General features: G+C 36.1%; 1 protein-coding gene across 1 annotated transcript in view; it reads right to left on the reverse strand.

Moving 5' to 3' along the window:
- COL21A1 (collagen type XXI alpha 1 chain) overlaps positions 1-20,091 on the reverse strand; it is a 173,797-nt gene that overhangs the window by 26,239 nt on the left and 127,467 nt on the right. The window contains exon 17 of the mRNA XM_045843605.1: positions 14,117-14,170. Within this exon, the coding sequence (XP_045699561.1) occupies positions 14,117-14,170 (54 nt within the window). The remainder of the gene's footprint in view (positions 1-14,116; positions 14,171-20,091) is intronic.

The following is a 20,091-nucleotide window of genomic DNA, read 5'->3' on the forward strand; positions in this document are numbered from 1 at the left end:
AGGCTTGTTTCAGGATGCAACAAGTGTTCAACATGAAAAAGTATACCCATATAATGTATTATGTTCATGTAAGTTACTATATTAATAGAGGAGGAATAATACAAAGTCATTTCAAAAGATACTGAAAATGTATTTTGTAAAACTTTTAGTAACCCAGCCCTGGTTGTTGTGGCTTAATAGACTGAGTGCTGGCTTGTGAACCAAAGAGTCACTGGTTCAATTCCCAGTCAGGGCACATGCCTGGGTTGCGGGCCAGGTCAACAGTAGGGGGTGCACAAAAGGCAACCACACATTGATGTTTCTCTCCCTCTCTTTCTCCCTCCCTTACCCTCTCTCTAAAAATAAAAATAAATAAATAAAACCTTTAAAAAAAGAACCTTTTAATAACCCAATAATAGAACTTGGCAAAATTGAATCTGAATTGGTCAGAAACTAATTACAAACAGCAGACTTGGTGAAACACTAGACATTTCTACTTATAATTAGAAACAAAACATAGGTGGCTTTGAAGTAGTAATTTCATTTATAGTAATACATCTTTTCTGAAAAATATTTTATTAACTATTTGAGAATATGTATAACATCAATAGGAGAGGTTAAATGAACTACATTTGTGCTATAGATTCTATATTCTGTCTTATAACCTGATATGGTAAAGCACCCATAATATGGGAAAGTTAAAGTTTCAATGGGCATTTTTTATTTTAAAAATATGTCATGTTTTGTTTATATATTAAATACAAAAAGAAAAAATTTAAAATAGAATCTCATTGAATGAACAACAGCTATTATCCCTGGGAGATGAGAACAGGATTTTGGTAAAACAGACTTTCAAATTTATAACATAACTTCTATATCTTTTGTCTATTTGAGAGAAGTTAAATAATAGAAAATGTATAATAATATAAACAATGCATAAAATAAATATTTAAAAAATTAAATATAATTAAAATATACAATAAATAAAAACTTGGTCCATACAGTTTTTACATTTCAAAAAATCCTCAGAAAAATAATCTAAAATTATTTTAAATACACAAGGTAACTGAATCCATTTGGATGTAGAATTTTACATTATTGTTCATGGCAATATTGAAGCTTATTTAGGCAGAAGAACCATTAAAGCACGTATAGCCTAAAAGGATAAATCCATAATTCCATTTTCCTTTACCAGTGTCACTCAAATTAATTGTTCTCTTCTGCAGGGTACCATCTTCCTACTGCTTTCATATTCCTCTATTTTGATCAACCTGTTTCATAGCCTCTATATCATTAGTTATCAAACACACAGGGCAGCAATTAAAAATACAGTTGATGATTCATTAGGACAGGGTTGGGCCTAGAAAACTGGGTTTTACCCAGCTTCTCAGTGATTCTGATTAAGGTAATATGTGGATCACAGTTGGAAAATGTGTTCTTTGTGAAAAAATGACAAAGATTCTTAAAAATTATCTGTATTTTGGATATTAAGCTAAGAGAATCATCAAGCAGTTTTTCATTTGATTTATTATCTTCCAATTAATTTTTATATAACTCATTTTATGTCTCTCTGCTTAAAAACTATTATATATTGGGTTGGCCAGAAAGTTTGTTTAGTTTTTTCTGTAAAATAAAAAACACATTATTCATTTTCACCAATAACTTTATTGATTTGGATATTTTGAGAATGTTGGCTCTCTCCTGCATGGTATAAAGTTGATTGTTCTCAATTAATGTCTCAAGTTTTATTGGTATCAACTTTGACCCCTTGATCAAAATTTGTAACACTTTGCCTTTTATGATTAACTTCATTTTTCTTTAATGTCTTTTAAGAGTCTTAAACTGCCACAGGATTTTTATGCATGCCTTTATAGAGTATGTTTCTTGAGTGAATTTTCTATTTCCCTAACTGAAGAGCAAATGTTCCATCTGAAACCACCTGGTAAAATATTGTACATTCTATGATTGCTCAGCAAACATTAGCACCTGACTATACATCTCAGTAAAAACCTGCAACAATTCCAAGCATCTCTCTTGGAGGTTTTCAATGTTTATTCATTCCATTTTTAAAATATATTGGTCAGAAATTCTATTTCACCTAATGTATCAATTAAGCAACTTTTTTATGTAGACAGAAGAAAATTCTTTATAAATTTTTTATTGTTGTTCAATTACAGTTATCCCTACTTTCCCCCCATTACTCTCTCCTGCCCTACCCACCCCCATCTCAATGTCTCCCTTGTCATTGTCTTTGTCCATGGGTCCTTTACACATGTTCCTTGACTTGACCCTTCCCCTTCTTTCCCCTATTATAACAAAAAAAAAAAAACACTGAGTTTTTAGAACCAAAAATCATCATAGAACTCCTTTGCCTTGATTGAATGTTAATATTAGTTTATTGAATTACTCTTTATTCTTTATTTGCAAGAAAGAAATTTTTATTGAAAAAGCCTAGTCCCTATGTTCTAATAATATTAAAAGAAATTTACATTCTAATATCCTGTGTTGATATTTTCCATCAGATTAAATTCACTGTGAACCATTATAGTAGTACACGACTTCTGGAATCTACTTATAAATACTAGTCTCATGATTGATATCGTTTTTAGTTAATAGCATACCTTGTTTTTTTATACAACCTCCAAAATATGCATTCTTCCAAAAGCATTTCAAAGCCACAATCTTTTAAAGAAACAAATTAAAACAGAGCATTTAACAATGACATAACTAGGCATGTCTATTTCAAACAAGGAAATACCTTTGCTAGGTAGTCAAAATTATAAAAATTATTTTTATAAACACTTTTATAGCTAGAACTATTGGTAATCAATTACCTAATTAGGTGCTTACATCATTACCAGAAATAAAAAATAAATATTGACATAAACTAAAATATTTTGAATGCTCTTTCTCAGATATTTGCCCTCTTTTTAAATATCTCTTAAACACATCCAGAACATAAATAATTTTCCGGTGTTAACCCTCAGAGGCATCATACATTTGCCTACTGTTCAAAGTGGTAACCACACTCAAGCATTTTAAATATATTTATTTTTTTAAAAAGAGATCTTTAAATGAAATGATCTAGTTACCAAAGTGTACACCATGAGTCACATAAAAAATATATAGTTGTGCCCTGGCTGGCGTAGCTCAGTGGATTGAGCGCAGGCTGCGAACCAAAATGTCGCAGGTTCGATTCCCAGTCAGGGCATATGCCTGGGTTGCAGGCCATGACCCCCAGCAACCGCACATTGATGTTTCTCTCTCTCTCTCTCTTTCTCTCTCCCTTCCCTCTCTAAAAAAATAATAATAAAAATAAATAAAATCTTAAAAAAAAAATATATATATATATATATAGTTGTTACCACACTCAATGAAAGTAGAATGAATGTAAAACATTCTCATTGCATCTGCTCAGATAGTTTATATGGATCATAAAACTAGTATTAAAATAAACGTGCCTTGACTTCTGGTCAAGATGGAAGCATAGGTAGAAATGCCTCATCTCCTTACACAACAATTAGAAGGATCACAGCTAACCTCAAAAAAAAAAAAAAAAAGCCACCCAGAACTGCCAGAAAATCAAACTCTATGGAAGTCCAACAACCAAGGATTTAAAGAGGCCATGTTCATCCAGATGGGTAGGAGGGGCAGAGACAGGGATTGGGGAGAGAGAGGATGTGGTACGGCGCAGCACAGTAGCCAGCAGAATGGGCAGTGGGGGGTACCACATGCACATGTGAAGGATAAAATCAGGATACCTTGGGAGCAAGCAACCCCAGCCCCAGGCCAGACTGCGCAGTCAAGGGTTGAAGTGCTGGGAAAATAAAGCCTCATAAGTCCTGGCTGTAATGGGAAGGGGGAGGGAAATCACTGGAAACAGGGTGAGTGACAAGCAAGCCTCAGCAGCATTGTCTCCTCCCTAACCTCTCCCCACATACAGAGCCACAAAGCAGTGAAGCAGGTTGCCTCACCCTGGAGAATGCCTAAGGTTCCATCCCACACAATTTATAGGTGTCTTTTCTAAAACAAGGAGTCAAACCAGCAATACCTGAAACACAGAAACAGGGAGGCTGCCAAATTGAGGAGACAAAAAATATGGCCCAAATGAAATAACATAACAAAATTCCAGGAAAAGAACTAAGTGAAATGGAGATAGCCAGCCTATCAGATGCAGAGTTCAAAACACTGGTGGTAAGGATGCTCAGAGTACTCACTGAATATGGCAAAAGCATAAGGGAAGAAAAAAGGCTACACTAAGTGAAATAAAGAAAAATCTACAGGGAATCAACAGTAAAGGGAAGGAAGCAGGGTTCAAATCAATGATTTGGAACATAAGGAAAAAAATAAACATTCAACCAGAACAGAATAAAGAAACAAGAATTCAAGAAAAAATAAGGAGAGAATAAGAAGACTCTGGGACATCTCCAAAAGTGCCAGCATCTGAATCATAGGGATGCCAGAAAGAAAAGCAGAAGAGCAAGAAGTTGAAAATTTATTTGAAAAAAATAATGAAAGAAAACTTTCCTAATTTGATGAAGGAAATAGACATACAAGACCAGGAAGCACAGTGAGTCCCAAAGAAGTTGTACCCAAAGAGTATAACACCAAGACATATTGTAATTAAAATGCCAAAGGTTAAAAATAAAGAGAGAATCTTAAAAGCAGCAACAGAAAAGCAGAGCATTACCTACAAAGGAGTTCCCATAAGACTATTAGCTGATTTCTCAAAAGAAACTTTGTAGGCAAGAAGGGACTGGTAAGAAATATTCAAAGTGATGAAAAGCAAGGGCCTACAGCCAAGATTACTGTATCCAGCAAAGCTCTCATTATAATTGAAGGGCAGATAAAGTGCTTCCCAGACAAGGCAACGCTAAAGGAGTTCATTATCGCCAAGCCCTTATTATATGAAATGTTAAAGGAACTTATTTAAGAAAAAGGATAAGATCAAAACCATGGACATTAAAATGACAACAAACTCACAACTATCAACAACTAAATCTAAAAAACAAAAACAAACTAAGCAAACAACTAGAACAGGGACAGAATCATAGATATGGTGATCATGTATAGAATTATCAGTGGAAAGGGGAAAGGGAAAAGGGAAAGAGTGGGGGAAAGGTATGGGGATTAAGAAGCATAATTGATATGCACAAAATAGACAGGGGGATATTAAGAACAGTATAGGAAATGGAGAAGCCAAAGAATGTATATGCATGACCCATGGACATGAAGTAAGGAGGGGTGGGGTTGCTGGAGGGAAGGGAAGTACCGGTGAGGGGGGCAATTGGGGAAAAATTGGTACAACTGTAATAGCATAATCAGTAAAATATACTTAAAAAATAAACATGCCTTGTCTTGAGCTATGCTCTTTTGTTAATTATGTATTTTTCATGCTTTGAAAATGGAGAATGTATTTGGACAATTCAAGAACATCATATGAGAACCTCTCAGATATCAAAGGTTTTTAAAGCAAAAATGCCCCTGGTCCCCATATGACTACAGACCATATTTACTCAGAGGATATACTACCCATTCTGAGACTTAATCATGCATCATTTCTTATGTTCAATTGCATTTATTCCTCTTGTCATTTCAGGGTTCTATTTCAAAGCCTCTTTGAAATGATAAAGAAATGGACAAAGAAGAGGAAGACTCAAATAAGTATATTTTAATGTTTATAAATGATCTTACAATGATCATGTTACAAAAGATTTCTTTAAAACAACACCAACAAAAATGATCCATACCTAAGGCATGGAGCTTCCAAACTTAAAATCCATACTGTTGCTTTATAAAGTTATATGATGGGGTCTGGTTTTATACTATGCCAATGAAATCATTTATAATAGGAAAGAATCAAGCATATCTATGATTATACCTGGTAAGGCTTTATTAACTAATTTATACAAATAATTGGCCAAAGAAAATATATTTTTACAGTCATTATAATACCAAATGCCATATTTTGGGAAAGCAAAAAAGTGATGATGTTAGCTATAAATTTAATCACTTCTGCAGATAACTGGTCATTTACATTACTTAATTTAGATAAAGCCTATTTCAAAATTCATTGAAAGAGTTATTCTCAACCAAGTTTTAAAACCTAACCTGGAATTAACAGGGAATTATTACAATAAGGAATAGAATTTCCTAAGTTGTTAAATGTGGGTTGCCTTCACCCTACAGGTGCCATATGAAATTCTTAGCTGATACCAGGTAAGGTTGTTGTGCTCAACACACACCAAGGATGTGCCACTCCCGGTGCCTGTAAAGGATTGGAAAAAGTGTTACAAATCAGCACAAAAGGCTTTAAAAAGCTTGCCGCACAATTGCAAATCAAGTTAAGAACAAGGACAGAACTGGTGGGGTTTTTTCCCTCTTACCTTTCTTCTCAAACCAACTCAGAAATATAGTCAAGTGGGCAAATAAAGACACCTCCACTTTACTCGTACAATAAAGTAGATTATTCCACATGGGAAACCACCAGAGCAGTTCAACATTAACTTTTCCCAAGAATTTAATGCATCTCTTCAGTAGATAAGCATAAAAATGCCATGTAAAGTAATCACACCACAGAAAAGGTGACTAAACAAAAGACCCACTTGTCTCTTAAGTAAATGATGATTTGAAAGGGCTCAGCAGTTACTATTACACCATAAAGACAAGCATAACATGCGGTTTAGCAAGAATTCGAAAGGCATGAGGAAAGGAAACAACAAAAGCCTCTCTGAGTCAATGTCCTCAAATATAGTACAATGATCCCCATGTCTTTATTCCAGGAAAAAAATGATAAAGCAAATATTTCCAAAATAAAAAGACTTAAGACATCCTTAACTAAGAAATATGCGCTCACCTCCATCGATCCAGGAAATGCAGTAGTGTTTCTCATTCTCAATCATGGAGCTCCAGGGATCTCAGCTCAAGCAGCGAACCCTAGTTCCATCTACAAATCTTCATCATGAGCTGCACCATAAGGCTTCCTGTGCATCAGCAAGCGAGTGGCTCAGACTGCCTGAGCAAAATTCTATACTAGGTACAAGAAGTCATCAGGACTGAGGGGCAGGACCAGAACAGCTATGACAAAGAAGCACTGGAAAGACTGCTACTGCAGGTCATTAGGGCAGCAATGAGTGGCCCATGCACAAAGATGACCAACATGATAATTTGATCCAAAAGCTGACTTGATAAAAAATTAATATTTCTAGTCATCATTTTTCAACTTCTGGTAAATTTAGCATGCTGCTGCCCAGTGCTGCCCTAATCCCCCAACCACCCAAGATAAAATCAGAGTGATTTTGTAAGAAGTTAGAAAAACACATTTTGAACAACTGAGGATTCCTTGAAACAATCTATTCTTCATCCCCTGGCACAAAAATGAAAATATAATCTGACTAAACATCTTTTATGAAAGAAAGAAATAGTGTAAAACACTCAAAATCCAGGCCTTAATTTCTGTATAATGTATTACAAAAACATGCTAATAGGGGAAAATAGAAGACAAGCAAAAATAGAACACAACAAACATCAAAAACCAACCAGGGAGAAAAAATAAGCGAAGTAACGGAAACATGATTGAACCGTGTTTACCATGCACATTCTTTCTTACCCATACATATTTGAATAGTATTATATTTTTAAACTCTGCTTTATGTACATTATACATTATGCATCAGACATTTCAATTGTTCCAACTTTGCAATATAATGAATAGTACATGGAAGACAGTAGGGCTCAAAGCCACTAAATACAATGTAAAAATGTAGAAAAATTCAAAGTGGATAAAAATTTTTTAAAGATACATGAGAGTTTAACTAAATTGATGATACAGAAAATTCTGGTGACTGAGGAGCCTTGCTTTTAACCAAATTGTTGTTTAAACCTGTTTATCTATTTGCTTTAACTCCAAATGTGTTTGATCAATACATGTGCTACCAAGAGTTTGATATATCAATATGTACTCACATGCCTTTTTACATGGGTTCATTACATAAATGATTGCTAAGGACTAGAGTAGCTGAAAAGACCAGTATAGTTTCCTTTGGCTGCCATACAAAAATTACCACACACTTACTAGCTTAAAACATAATTTTGTTCTCTCATAGTTCTGGAGGCCAGAAATCCAAGGCCAAGATCTAGACAGGGCTGCACTCCCCAAGACGCTCTAGGGAAAGATCCATTCCTCAACTCTTCCCTCTTCTGAGAGCTGCTAGCACTCCTTGACCTGTGGCCACATCACCCCAATCTCAGCCATTGGTCCCTCTGAGAAACTTCAGTTCTGCTCTTAATGCCTTTCAACGGGTTGGATCAGACCCACCCACCCAGGTAATCCAGGATAATTTCCCATCACAAAATCTTTAATCACATCTGCAAAGATCCCTTATTCAAATAAGACAACATTTATAGATTTTGAGTATTAGGGTCTGATATCTTTCTGGGGAAGAAAAGCATTTTTCAATCTACTACACCTAGTATTCACAGAAATTCTTCTAAACTTCCTTGATCTGACCCACTATTTCTTACTGGAATTGTATTAGTCCCCATTTTTACATGTCTATTCTAATTACCCAAAGCTTAGTCCTCTTGTTGAAATGCCCCAGCTGTCCTCTAGATATGGTTCATTTAAAAATATATTAGAATCACCTCCCCCAGCCAAAATTGGTTCCTCTTGCTCTATTTCCAGTTTATTGCTTGGCCTTTCTGCACCTCTATGCATGCGATAAGAGTTTAACAGTCATCTTTTTTCATCTTACCCACATGCAGTTGATCCTTGAGCTCTACTGGCACCTGGTAATTCATTTCAAATAGTCCAAACTCCTCATCCCAACTCTGAATGTTCTTCCCTTAATTGGAACTGGTGGTGACAGAGCTCAGCTACCAGGTACCTGGTATAGGCTCACCTCATATTCGTTCTCTATTCTGCTGTCAGTGATCTTCCTAAAACTTTCTAAATCTGATCATCTTACTTCCCTACTTAAAACCTTTGAATGGCTCCCTCCACTCTCAGATTTAAGTCCTAATAGCATAGACATATGAGGCCCCTCTTGCAATGGAGTCTGCCTACTGCTACAACCTCATCTTGTATTTTTATCCCACCCCTTCCATGTACCCTTAGCAGCCCAAACTAGTGTCAGCTATTCCCAAAGTATCATGATTTCTTTCCCTTCTGTGTTTGCAAACATGCAACAGACTCCTGCGTTGCAGCCCAATGAACTAGCCGTCTCCCATTTATATTTAAGAATTTGGCCAAGAAAGCATCCCTATACACTTTAAGTACGTGAATTGTGTAGTATGTGAAATATATCTCAATAATGCTGTTACTTAGGGAGAAAAAGAATGCATCCCTTTCAGTAGCATCCCCAAACTCATTTAGTGTTATACACATCTTGTACAAATTTGCATTTCCATTCCATTGCATTTATATGATGTTGTGGTCCACTGGCTCATCACACTGCTTGAGGGCAGGGCCATGACACTCACCTTCATGTTCTCCTCAGCTAGTATGATGTCAGGGACAAAGCAGACACTCAGTAAATGCTTACTGGATAAATGACTGAAATACTATAATCCCTAAACACAGTGACACATAGTTGAAACCAATTATAATAAATCCAGCAGGTGTTAGAATTGAGTTTACAGTCACCTGAATTGAAGTTGAGTGAGTATAGTTTGCCACTTAGAAAGTAAGTTACCTTGAATATTGAATTACTATTACAATTGACAATACTGGCCTTTAAAATATAAAGTATAGACATGTGAATGTAATTGTACATTTTATTAATTGATTATTGACACCATTAACAGATGTCCCCATTTTTCCCCTATCTGACTGCTTCCACCCAACCTCCACCCCCCTTCCCTCTGGTCAACCCACAGTGTTGTCTGCATCTATGAGTTATACATAGATGTTCGTTGGCTAATCCCTTCACTTTATCAAATCTCCCCCTCCCCTGTGACAGCTGTCAGTTGGTCCATGTGTCCATACCTCTGTTTCTATTTTGTTTGTTTGTTTTGTTCAGTAGACTCTTCATATAAGTGTGATCATATGGTATTTGTCTTTTTTTGTGGTAGAATCATTTTCCAGTGAGATACAGCCCTTGTCCTCAAGTCGGATTCCAAGAGTTAGTTCATATTTATTCATCTACTTACATGAATGAGTCATCATCCAGCTGCTATAAGCTGTGTTTAATTAGCTTTAAAGCATTTTTTTCTAAGAGCTTCTGTCATTCCAATTTAAGCTCCATTAGTTTTCTTGGCTCCCACATTATAGGACAAATAATATAAGAACATGCCCTTTTTAGTGGGGCCAAATCACTCATCATAAGTTCTTAAAACCAGCATCCACATGCAACGGAAGTCTTCATGTCTTGGTGTCACCAAATATATAAACTTCCATTTTTTCGGGTTTTCAAAGCTTCTCCACAAATGCTAAAGATCAGTCTTCACAGGATGATATTTCTAACCACCAAATTTTCATCGATCGCCAAATAACAGAACAGTTTGTAATGTTAATTGTTCTTAATTGGAAAAACAAAGATCAGAAGAATTATATCCAGATGGTATGGGTGAATTTTAAAGGCTTAATCTAGTCCTTGTTTTCCTAACAAACCATGTCTCCTGGCACTGGAAACCTGACTGCCTCCCACCACTTAGCAGGAAACAGAGAGAAATGGGAGAGAAGAGAGAGGGATCCTCACTTGCCTGTCCCGATCTGGTGGGACAGGAACTGAAGAGTCTCCCTTGGTAACTCTGCTTTTCTATCTGGTTGGTATAGAAGGAGAGAATACATCTAAATAACCTCCACTATCTCACTGCCATTTTTCCCTGTCTCCATTCCTTGACTGTCTTTTTTTCTTTCTTAGAATTTTGTAATTTAGTTTTAGGGTTTTTTTTTATCCTTTCATTGTCTATCTCCACTATGAGGTTATGAGCTTCCAAGGGGCAGTCCCATATTTCTCTCCTCGCTAACCAGTGCTGTGCATTGTACACATTTCAGGAATGCACTAAATATTGGGTTGAATTCTGAAGGGCTATGCTGCCCAGCATAAAAATGTATGCTAGTGCAAAAGTTCTGGACAGGGGTCAGTCTTGAATAAAACAGGAGCAAGCAGGGCAGGAGAAAATGCCAATTGGTGTCTTCTTTTTCAATTTGTGTTTTTAATGGGACCACAGCAGGGTTCATTTCAAAGCAAATATCTGCTGCTCACATTGCATTATGGTTAACCTAGACTTGCTGGTCAGCTGCCCTGTCACCCTGCTTCTGTAGAAAAACGAGCCACTATGCTTACAAACAAATGACACAAACATTTAGAACACAATCAATTCAAATTATAATTGGTCTCTGATGTCCACTGTCCCTCATTTCCCTCTTTCCCGTTCACCTTCTCTCTCACTTCTCAGTCTTCCCCTCCCAAACCCTCCTCTCTGTCTTCACTCAGTCAAGCATGAGCGCGCACACACACACACATTTTTCTGAAACAAAAATATAAATATAGCAATCTCATAACCAGTTACCAAGCCCTAGAATTATTCTTTAATCATAATTGCTGGTCAAACATATTAAACTCACACTATCCCTGCTGAATTCTCTCATTCCATTAAAACCCTAGCTGAGGCCGCATTTGCCTATGCCTGGTCTGTCAAAACAGCCAGCTAATTAGTGTCCTGATTCCAGCCTTTTCTCCTTTTGACTCATTCTGAATAAACCAGAAGCTCATAACTACCTCTAAAGTACTACTTCTCATCATGTTACTACATTTTTTCTTACATGACTTTCAAAGCAAGTGAATAAAATTTGCTTCCCAAATCCATATTCCAGGATCTCCATCTTATGATCCTAATCACCTCCCTAACTTTACTTCCTACCACCCAACAAGGACCCTTCACAGGACCTCATTAAGATCATTTCCTTATTTTTGGGCACACCTTTAACCAACCTAGCTGTGTGTCTTCATTCATTAGTTCTCCCTTTCATCTCTTTTCATTCCCATTTCATTCCCATCACCCTTTCTTGACCAAATCTAGCTCCAAATCCTTGGTAAAAATTTCTCAATCACTCCATGATACAAGAGTCCCTTCCTATCCTCCTTCAGCATTTGTATAATGGTTTTACAAATAATTTCTAATTTCCTATGTAAGCCTCACAATAACCCTGTGAAGTAGTCACCAGAAGTATGTCTACTTTTTTAATGAGGAAAAAGGTGTTTGGAGATGAGAAGTGATTCATCCAAGCTCACACAGCTGGAATGTGGCAGAGACTATCTTCACATCTTGGCCTTCTGACTCCATTTTAAATCCTTACTGGGCATTTACTATAGCCTGCCTCAGGTCAGTAGTTATTTGCATGGTTTTTGCTATCATCCAAACTAGATTATAAGCCCTTGAAGGCAGTAGCTAAGGAGAGAACTTGCCCCAGTGCATCATAATGCAGAAAATGAGAATTCAGTGAATATTTGATTGAGTGATTCTAAGAGTAGTTTAATCCCTCCACCCCATTTAAGAAGCTTCAACAATCCCTCTCTCCCTCTGATGTCCAATATTTAGATTCTAAGCACTTAACTGAACAGTTTCTGATAAACTGCAATAGATACTGGCTATTATATAATTTCTCGACCTAACCACCCCCACTCTGGCCAAACTAACTGCAAATTCCCTGAAGATGCATCATTTTGACAAGTAAAATGAAATCTATTGGTCTTTAAATGTTGGCTAAGCTGGCCATGAGTCATAGGAATAAGTGGGAAAAAAATGTATTTCCAAAACTCACCTGAAGTTGAGTCATGTGGCACACTTGCTACAAATACATGTATCTAGGATTTGGATTCAATACTTTTTTAATTGTATGTTTCATTTTTTTGATTATTCTAAACATGCAATCCCAGAGGACATACTACAAAGCACTGAGCAGTGGAAAAGAGACACTGAGGAGAAGGCTCACCAACAGACCGCATTGCTGTGCTAACCCTGGTTCATGTGGACGTGACTGCTTGTGATTTACTCTGCACATAACTTTCCTGCCAGCAAAATTCTTCCTAGTTTGTGAAATAGGATTAAATATTTCACTGTTTTTTATTTTATTTTAATCATTGTTCAAGTACATTTTTCTGTCCTTTACTCCCATTCCAGCCCACCCACACCTCCCTCCCCACCTCCCTCCAATTTTCAACCCCCTTTAGTTTTTGTCCATGTGTCCTTTATATTTGTCCCTATAAACCCTTCCCATTTTCCCCTGACATTCCCCTGAAATTTCCTCCTGTTCCCTTCTTGTCACTGTCAGCCTGTCCTCTTTTTCAGTGTCTTTGACTATATTTTGCTTGTTTCTTTGTTTTGTTGTTTAAGTTCCTGTTAAAGGTGAGATCATATGGTATTTGTCTTTCACTGCCTGGCTTATCCCCTAGAGCAAGGGACATAAAGGAAAGAATAAACAAATGGGATCTCATCAAAATAAAAAGCTTCTGCATGGCTAAAGAAAACAGTATTAAAATAAAAGGAGAACCAACTGTCTGGGAAAACATATTTGCCAATGATACCTCAGACAAGGGTTTAATCTCTAAAATATATAAAGAACTTACAAGACTCCACTCTAAGAAGACAAGCAACCCAATTCAAAAATGGGCAAAGGACTTGAACAGACACTTCTCCAAGGAGGACATACAGAGGATCCAGAGACACATGAAAAGATGTTCAATATTGCTAGCTATCAGAGAGATGCAAATTAAAACCAGAATGAGATACCACTTTACACCGGTCAGAATAGCTATCATAAACATATTTCACAGCCCTGGCTGACGTAGCTCAGTGGATTGAGCGCGGGCTGAGAACCAAAGTGTCGCAGGTTCGATTCCCAGTCAGGGTACATGCCTGGGCTGCAGGCCATGACCCCCAGCAACCGCACATTGATGCTTCTCTCTCTCTCTCTTTTTCCCTCCCTTCCTTCTCTAAAAATGAATAAATAAAATCTTTTAAAAAATAAACATATTTCACTGTTTTAAAGTATTCCACAAAAAGCTTCTACAACTTCCAAATCTGGAAATGACCAAAGAAGAATAGGGCACCTGGGAGGAGAGTATAAATAGACAACAGACTTCATGACAGACAAAGGGCTGCAGCTTGAGAAGTGAGTTGAGAAGGTACTCACAGGCTCTCCCCGTGGTCCATCTTGCCCTGGAGCACCTGGAGGGCCTGCCTCTCCCTTTTAACACGAAAAAGAAATAAATGATTCCATTTTCAGACATGCTTATAAAATAGGGTATATATTATTTATATATTAAAGTATATTAGACACAGACAAAAATGAAAATTACTTCTAGATTACTGATATTAACTTCTGCTGACATCAAATAACATTCTGAAATTCATAAAGTAACTATATATTATAAATAGCAAATCTATACATGATGGCTGTTAAGTTATAAAATAATTGTGGTAGGGTACACTCATGGGAATAGTACATTATTCTTGTAGTCAAAGTAAATGTGAACAAAGTTTACATCAATCCATTTGATATTTATTTTTACTTTAAAATTGATCATCCTATTAAATCTAATTTGACCTTGCTCCCCCAACAGATGCATTTTAAATCCAAAATCAAGTGTTTTCATTAACAATGGAGTTATCAAAAACTAAACAATGGAGTTATTTGTAGGTTATTACTTGAAATTATTTGGCACTTTAGTATCACTTATTTAAAATGAACATCAACAGTGTGTATTTTTAGGTACCTGTCAAATGTATAATAATTTTTAGTTCTATACCTTTAAACTTCTGTGCTCAAATTATTTAACCATCTTATTTTACATCCACTCACATCTTAAGTGTTTCCCAAATCTAGGCTTTTTGAAACCTAACAGTTATTAAAAGCCATAATTTTTGTCTCTGTTCAGCGAAGTGTTACATAACAAGTAAACATTTTTTTCATACCAGGGAGACCACATCATCCTACATAAGAGCAAGAAAGAAAGTAAAACAAAAGCAATTTTTTTTGTAAATACCTCAAACGCCTGAAATGAAATAGGTTGAAAGGGGAAGAGTCTCAGATTACATGTGCTAAAATATGCCAACACTGTTTTCAAAGTGTTGAATTCATTAGAAATTCATTCTAATAAATTTCCCAAAATTAAAAGCAATGAACCACAGAGGGATACACCAACAAAAGGTGGCAAATATAATCAGCACTTAGGAAAACATTCAACTATATCACATTATATAAACAAAGATTTTCCCACTTTTATGAATTCTTGCATTTCATTCGCACAGTGAAATACCAACCAAAGCTAAATAGTTCATCTGTTCCAATTTTATTTACACACACTAATTGACAGTTGAGAACAGAGGGAGCAAAAGTATAATGTTTTCCTGTAAATTAACCACATTGAGAGAGGGGAGTCCAGCTGACTGAACAGTTCTATAGAAAAGCTTATAAAAACTTTAAAGAGAAACAAAGATACACTTAGTTTAAAATGCACTTAGTTTAAAAGCTACAGCTTAAAAAGCCTGAACAACTAGAGAAAGGGGACATGTCAGGTTCTAAATCATCAGGGAAATAATGTAACAACTAAACGTCAGCTCAGCACATATCAATACTCAGGAGGATTCTTCTGAGCCGGCGGTTCTCAAGTATGGCCCCCACAACAGCCAGATCAGCTCCACTTCATGTGGGAACTTCTTCAAAGTGCAAAATTGCAGGCCCTCCTGCAGACCTACTTAGTAAGAAGCTCTGGATGATGGAGCCCAAAAGTCTGCTGTAACAATCTCTGACTGATTCCCATGCAGGAACCATGGTACTGCTGTAAGGCACGAGGCCACCTAACTTCCCCTACCTCCAAGTACTGTCATATGTGACTTGTTAAGCAAATCTGTAGTTTAGCTCTTTTTTATATGAAATCAAGGGAGGAGGGCAGTTGTCAAAGAGTAGAAAAACTAATTTGGTATTAGAAGACTAAATTGGTTGGTAAAAATCTCTCCTTTTACTTCTCTGACCATTAACCAAATGTTATTATTGTATTCCAATTAGCAGGAGGTTTTTTTTTTAAGTAACCATCAGCAAGATTCATCAATAATGAAATCCTACAGGATTTTCATTGAAGATTTAGTTTATCCTTATTCTTCCTACTTCTTGTTAGGACAGATAATCAGAATGATATACCATCTATTCTTTATAATCTACAGCTTCGATTCTCAAACTTTACCCTCACCAGAACCACCTGGGGAGTTTGTTAGTGTGAAAACTCCCAGAGTTTCTGATTCCATTGGTCTGGAGTGGATACCAATAATTTGCATTTCCGGCAGGTTCCCAGGAGGTCTTATTACTGCCTTGGGACCGCACTTTGAGAACCACTGCTCTTGCTCAGATCTAAATAGAGACTTACACACTCTTTCTGCTCTTACCAGTCTGTCTATCTGTGAACTACAATGGCATTGCACAGCTTTACACCTGGCACTGAGTTTTACAATGGTCGGGTTGTTCAGCAGGTGTCTTTTTTATGTAGGTGTTTCCTGACTTGCACATTCTTTAAAGGAAGAAAACACATCTTATGTGAGTTTTTTTAAATCACCTACAATATTTAGAATATGCTGAACAGAATGTAAGGCTAAATCTAAGGCTATATCACCCCTTCTTTACAAACATAGAAACATATCAAGGGAGAATGGACTATTTATTCTTAAATGCTCAATTTCAAACAAATAAAGTGGAAAACAACATTTGTGGATAGGGCTACTGCATTTGTTGTTGGAAGAATTATATAGGCTGGTTATCGCAAGATGAGAGCCAATAATCTTTACTAGGAGTGTTCTCTTCATTATTTTTAATTTGTTTTTTTTTTAATTCTCACCCAAAGACATGTTTTTCTTGATTTTAGAGAGAGAGATAAGAGAAGAAAGTCAATGTGAGAGAGAAACATTGATCGGCCATTTGCTGTGCACTCCCAGAGCGGGGATCCAACCCACAACCTTTTGGTGAAGGGGACAGTGCTCCAACCAGCCCAGCCACCCTGCCAGGGCTGATTATTCCTTTAGTAATGTTTCCCTGGGAGATGCAAGGATGATTTCCTCTCGGCATTTTTCACAACATAATCGAATGCAGTACACAGCCAACCTGTGCAATTCAGTACTGTAAGCAGAACTGAACCCAGTCAGTGGGTTGCTTTGATGACCTGGAGAGCCAATTAGTTTGGCTGATCGGAAATGGCATATAATGTGCCTCTACCTCTAACTTATTGACATCATTTGCTACCTTATGCACTCCTTTATTGATTAAAAAATAATTAAGGAAAAGTCATACTAAACATTTTTCCTCAACCCAATTTCTACAGCTAATGTCAAAGATGATTTATTCTACAACAAACCAGTTATTTTTAAGAAGGGAAATTAACTAAAAACAGACATATGAAACTTGCACTGCATGTGTATCTCCTTTCATGCTGTGGTCTTTGGTACTTAACTCACAAAAAAAAAAAAGGAGGTAATTTAGTTTGTGATCATAGCAACCCCTCAAAATGAGGTTAAAGATGTGTGACCATTATAATATAACTCAATTTTGAGGAAGATCCTTACTTCATTATTAAACACTTCATTATGACTTTGACATTACTACATAATTTATTCTTCACATGTAAACAAATCTCTGCATTCCAGAGGTTATACTGAAGATATAGGGCTGAGAAGCTGCTTCTAGCCAAACAAATGAACAGACGGGAAGTTTGGAAGACCACCTGCAGAGACAGGATCACACAAATGAGGCCTGGGATTCTAGCTCAGCCATGTAACTGACTGTGCATTTGAGTGCATTCTTTAAGATCTCTTAATCTCATCTGATGTCCAAATGACATTAATACTACTAATTTTGTATGTTTTTTTAAAAAAATAAGAACCTTTGTGAAAGTGCCTTGTATAGCTCTAAGTACTTAAGAGAAGATGCATAAAAGTTAGCTACTCTACTGCCAGCAACAAAATTGGGTTTTTCACAATCTTTTACTTTTATTATTTGTTTCAGCATTCAAATGCTTTTATATTTGTACTGTTTGTAATTTGCCTAAATTAATTTGGCAATTAATTTAGGCAAAATGAGTATTTATAAAAACTAGGTCAATATTTTAATGTAGTTAAAATGCATAAAAACAGTGAAGTCAATAATGTAGTCAGTCATCATTTCCTATATTTGGAAAACATTATTTGAGTATAGTGGTTTTTCAACAATTTGGTGAAAGAAATTTTCATTGGTTGTTAAAATGCAGCTACAAAATCTTTAGTTACAAAATCCATTCTTTAGTTTCCTCTTCTGTAAAATGGTAAAATTTTTCATTTACAATTTATAATGATTTATGATAGTAATGAGAAAATGTATAAAAAGTACTGGGAAAGAGCCAAGATGTAGTCAGTGTCCAATAAATTATGCTCTTTATTATAATCTGTCCTCTCTCATGCTCACTTCTTTTCATGTCTAGCTTAATTACCATGTTTCAAAATGTCAATCACCTTCTAACTAAATTGCACCCTTTACACCTCACTGTTATTTGCTTCCCTTGCTTATGCAAACCCCATTGTTGAGTAAATCAAACTGAAATACCCATGGTTGGGCTTCTCAGGACATGGGAGGGAAAAACAATAGTACAACAGTCACACAGATTGTGGCTTTCAGCTTCATCCAGACTTCAGTACAGCTTCTATATGTCCTTGACCTCTTCTCTGCCATATTTTCCACACAGACATATGAGTATAAAAAGTTATCCCATCAACAAAAATTGCCTTTTTGTCCCCTCTCTCAACACATGACCATGTCTACTTCTTTTGAGAAAACAAGCCAAACATCCTGCCACCAAACCAATATATTTACCTGCATCTGAATTTTTTTTACAGTGAAACCAACGTCCCTGGCCCTGGCTGGTGTGGCTCAGTGGACTAAGCACCAGACTGCAAACAGTGAAACCAACGTCCCTTATACAACCTAAGATAATCCTTCCAACTCTGCGCAGTATCCCACTCATTCCCCATTCCAAATGACATGGAGCTCCTTATCTATATCTAACTGCTTGCTGGACATCTACCCTAGGATGTGCCACAAGAATCTTAAGTGAACAGAGTATACATCTCACCTCTCCACACCCTCAACAGAAGATACTGTCTACTAAACTCTTTTCAGTAAATAGTTTCATTGTTTAGAGAAACTTTTAACTTCACTATACATAAAAAAGGAGAGACTCTAAGAAGCCTAGTAAGCCACTCAAACACACCCTGCCTACTATTGCTAAACTTATATGACATTTCAAACTTCAAAGGAATTTTCATGCAATACCCAAACAAAACTACTAAAAGAAAAAATAGAAAAGGAGAATCAAAAAATTTCAGTACATTTTCCTCACACAAACCAGAAGAAAACTGCAACAAAATGCTATAACATAGATTAACATTATGCAAGCATTTTCAGATGTAACTATATATACCGACTTAATTCAGGAAATAAGCTGAAAAAAATAAACTTAGATATTATGATTAAAATGCTAGAAACCAAGGGGGAATATATTTAATTTTAAATTTAAAAAAGCACTGAGAAGTAAACTAAACATAGCTGATATAAGTAAGATTTCTAAAAAGATAGAAAGGATCAGAAAGCGACAGTGATAGAAGACAGTCAAAGAAGTCTCAACATACCTATAAACCAAAACAATATAAAGAAGAGTTCTATCTGAAATTAAATGCAAGAGAACATTCCAGAATTAAAAGAAGCCCTGAAGCTACTTATTGAAAAGATTTTGGAATAACTCAATTTTTTAATGCTGATACATAAATTATGCTATTAGACCTTAAACAAAGTTTTTTCTTTAAACTCTCTTGTCTTCCATACAGACAAGAAAGCCACTTACAAGGGAAAGACAATCGGGTTGACATCAGTAACATACATGACAGCAGTGAGCAAGATTTCAAAGAAATTGAAGGAAAAACAGTGAGATAGGGGTTCATTCAAGTAACATGAATATAAAATATGTTAAAATATAAGAATTCAGAGAATACTATATCCACAAACCCTTTATAAGGAATATACTAGAGAAATTTCTTCAGACTCAAATTATGACTATGGATTATAGATCAAGGGGCTGGTGATAAACACTAAATATA

The sequence above is a fragment of the Phyllostomus hastatus genome, unplaced genomic scaffold (assembly GCF_019186645.2).
Source record: "Phyllostomus hastatus isolate PE091 unplaced genomic scaffold, TTU_PhHast_1.1 phas_contig_40, whole genome shotgun sequence".
Taxonomy (NCBI): domain Eukaryota; kingdom Metazoa; phylum Chordata; class Mammalia; order Chiroptera; family Phyllostomidae; genus Phyllostomus; species Phyllostomus hastatus.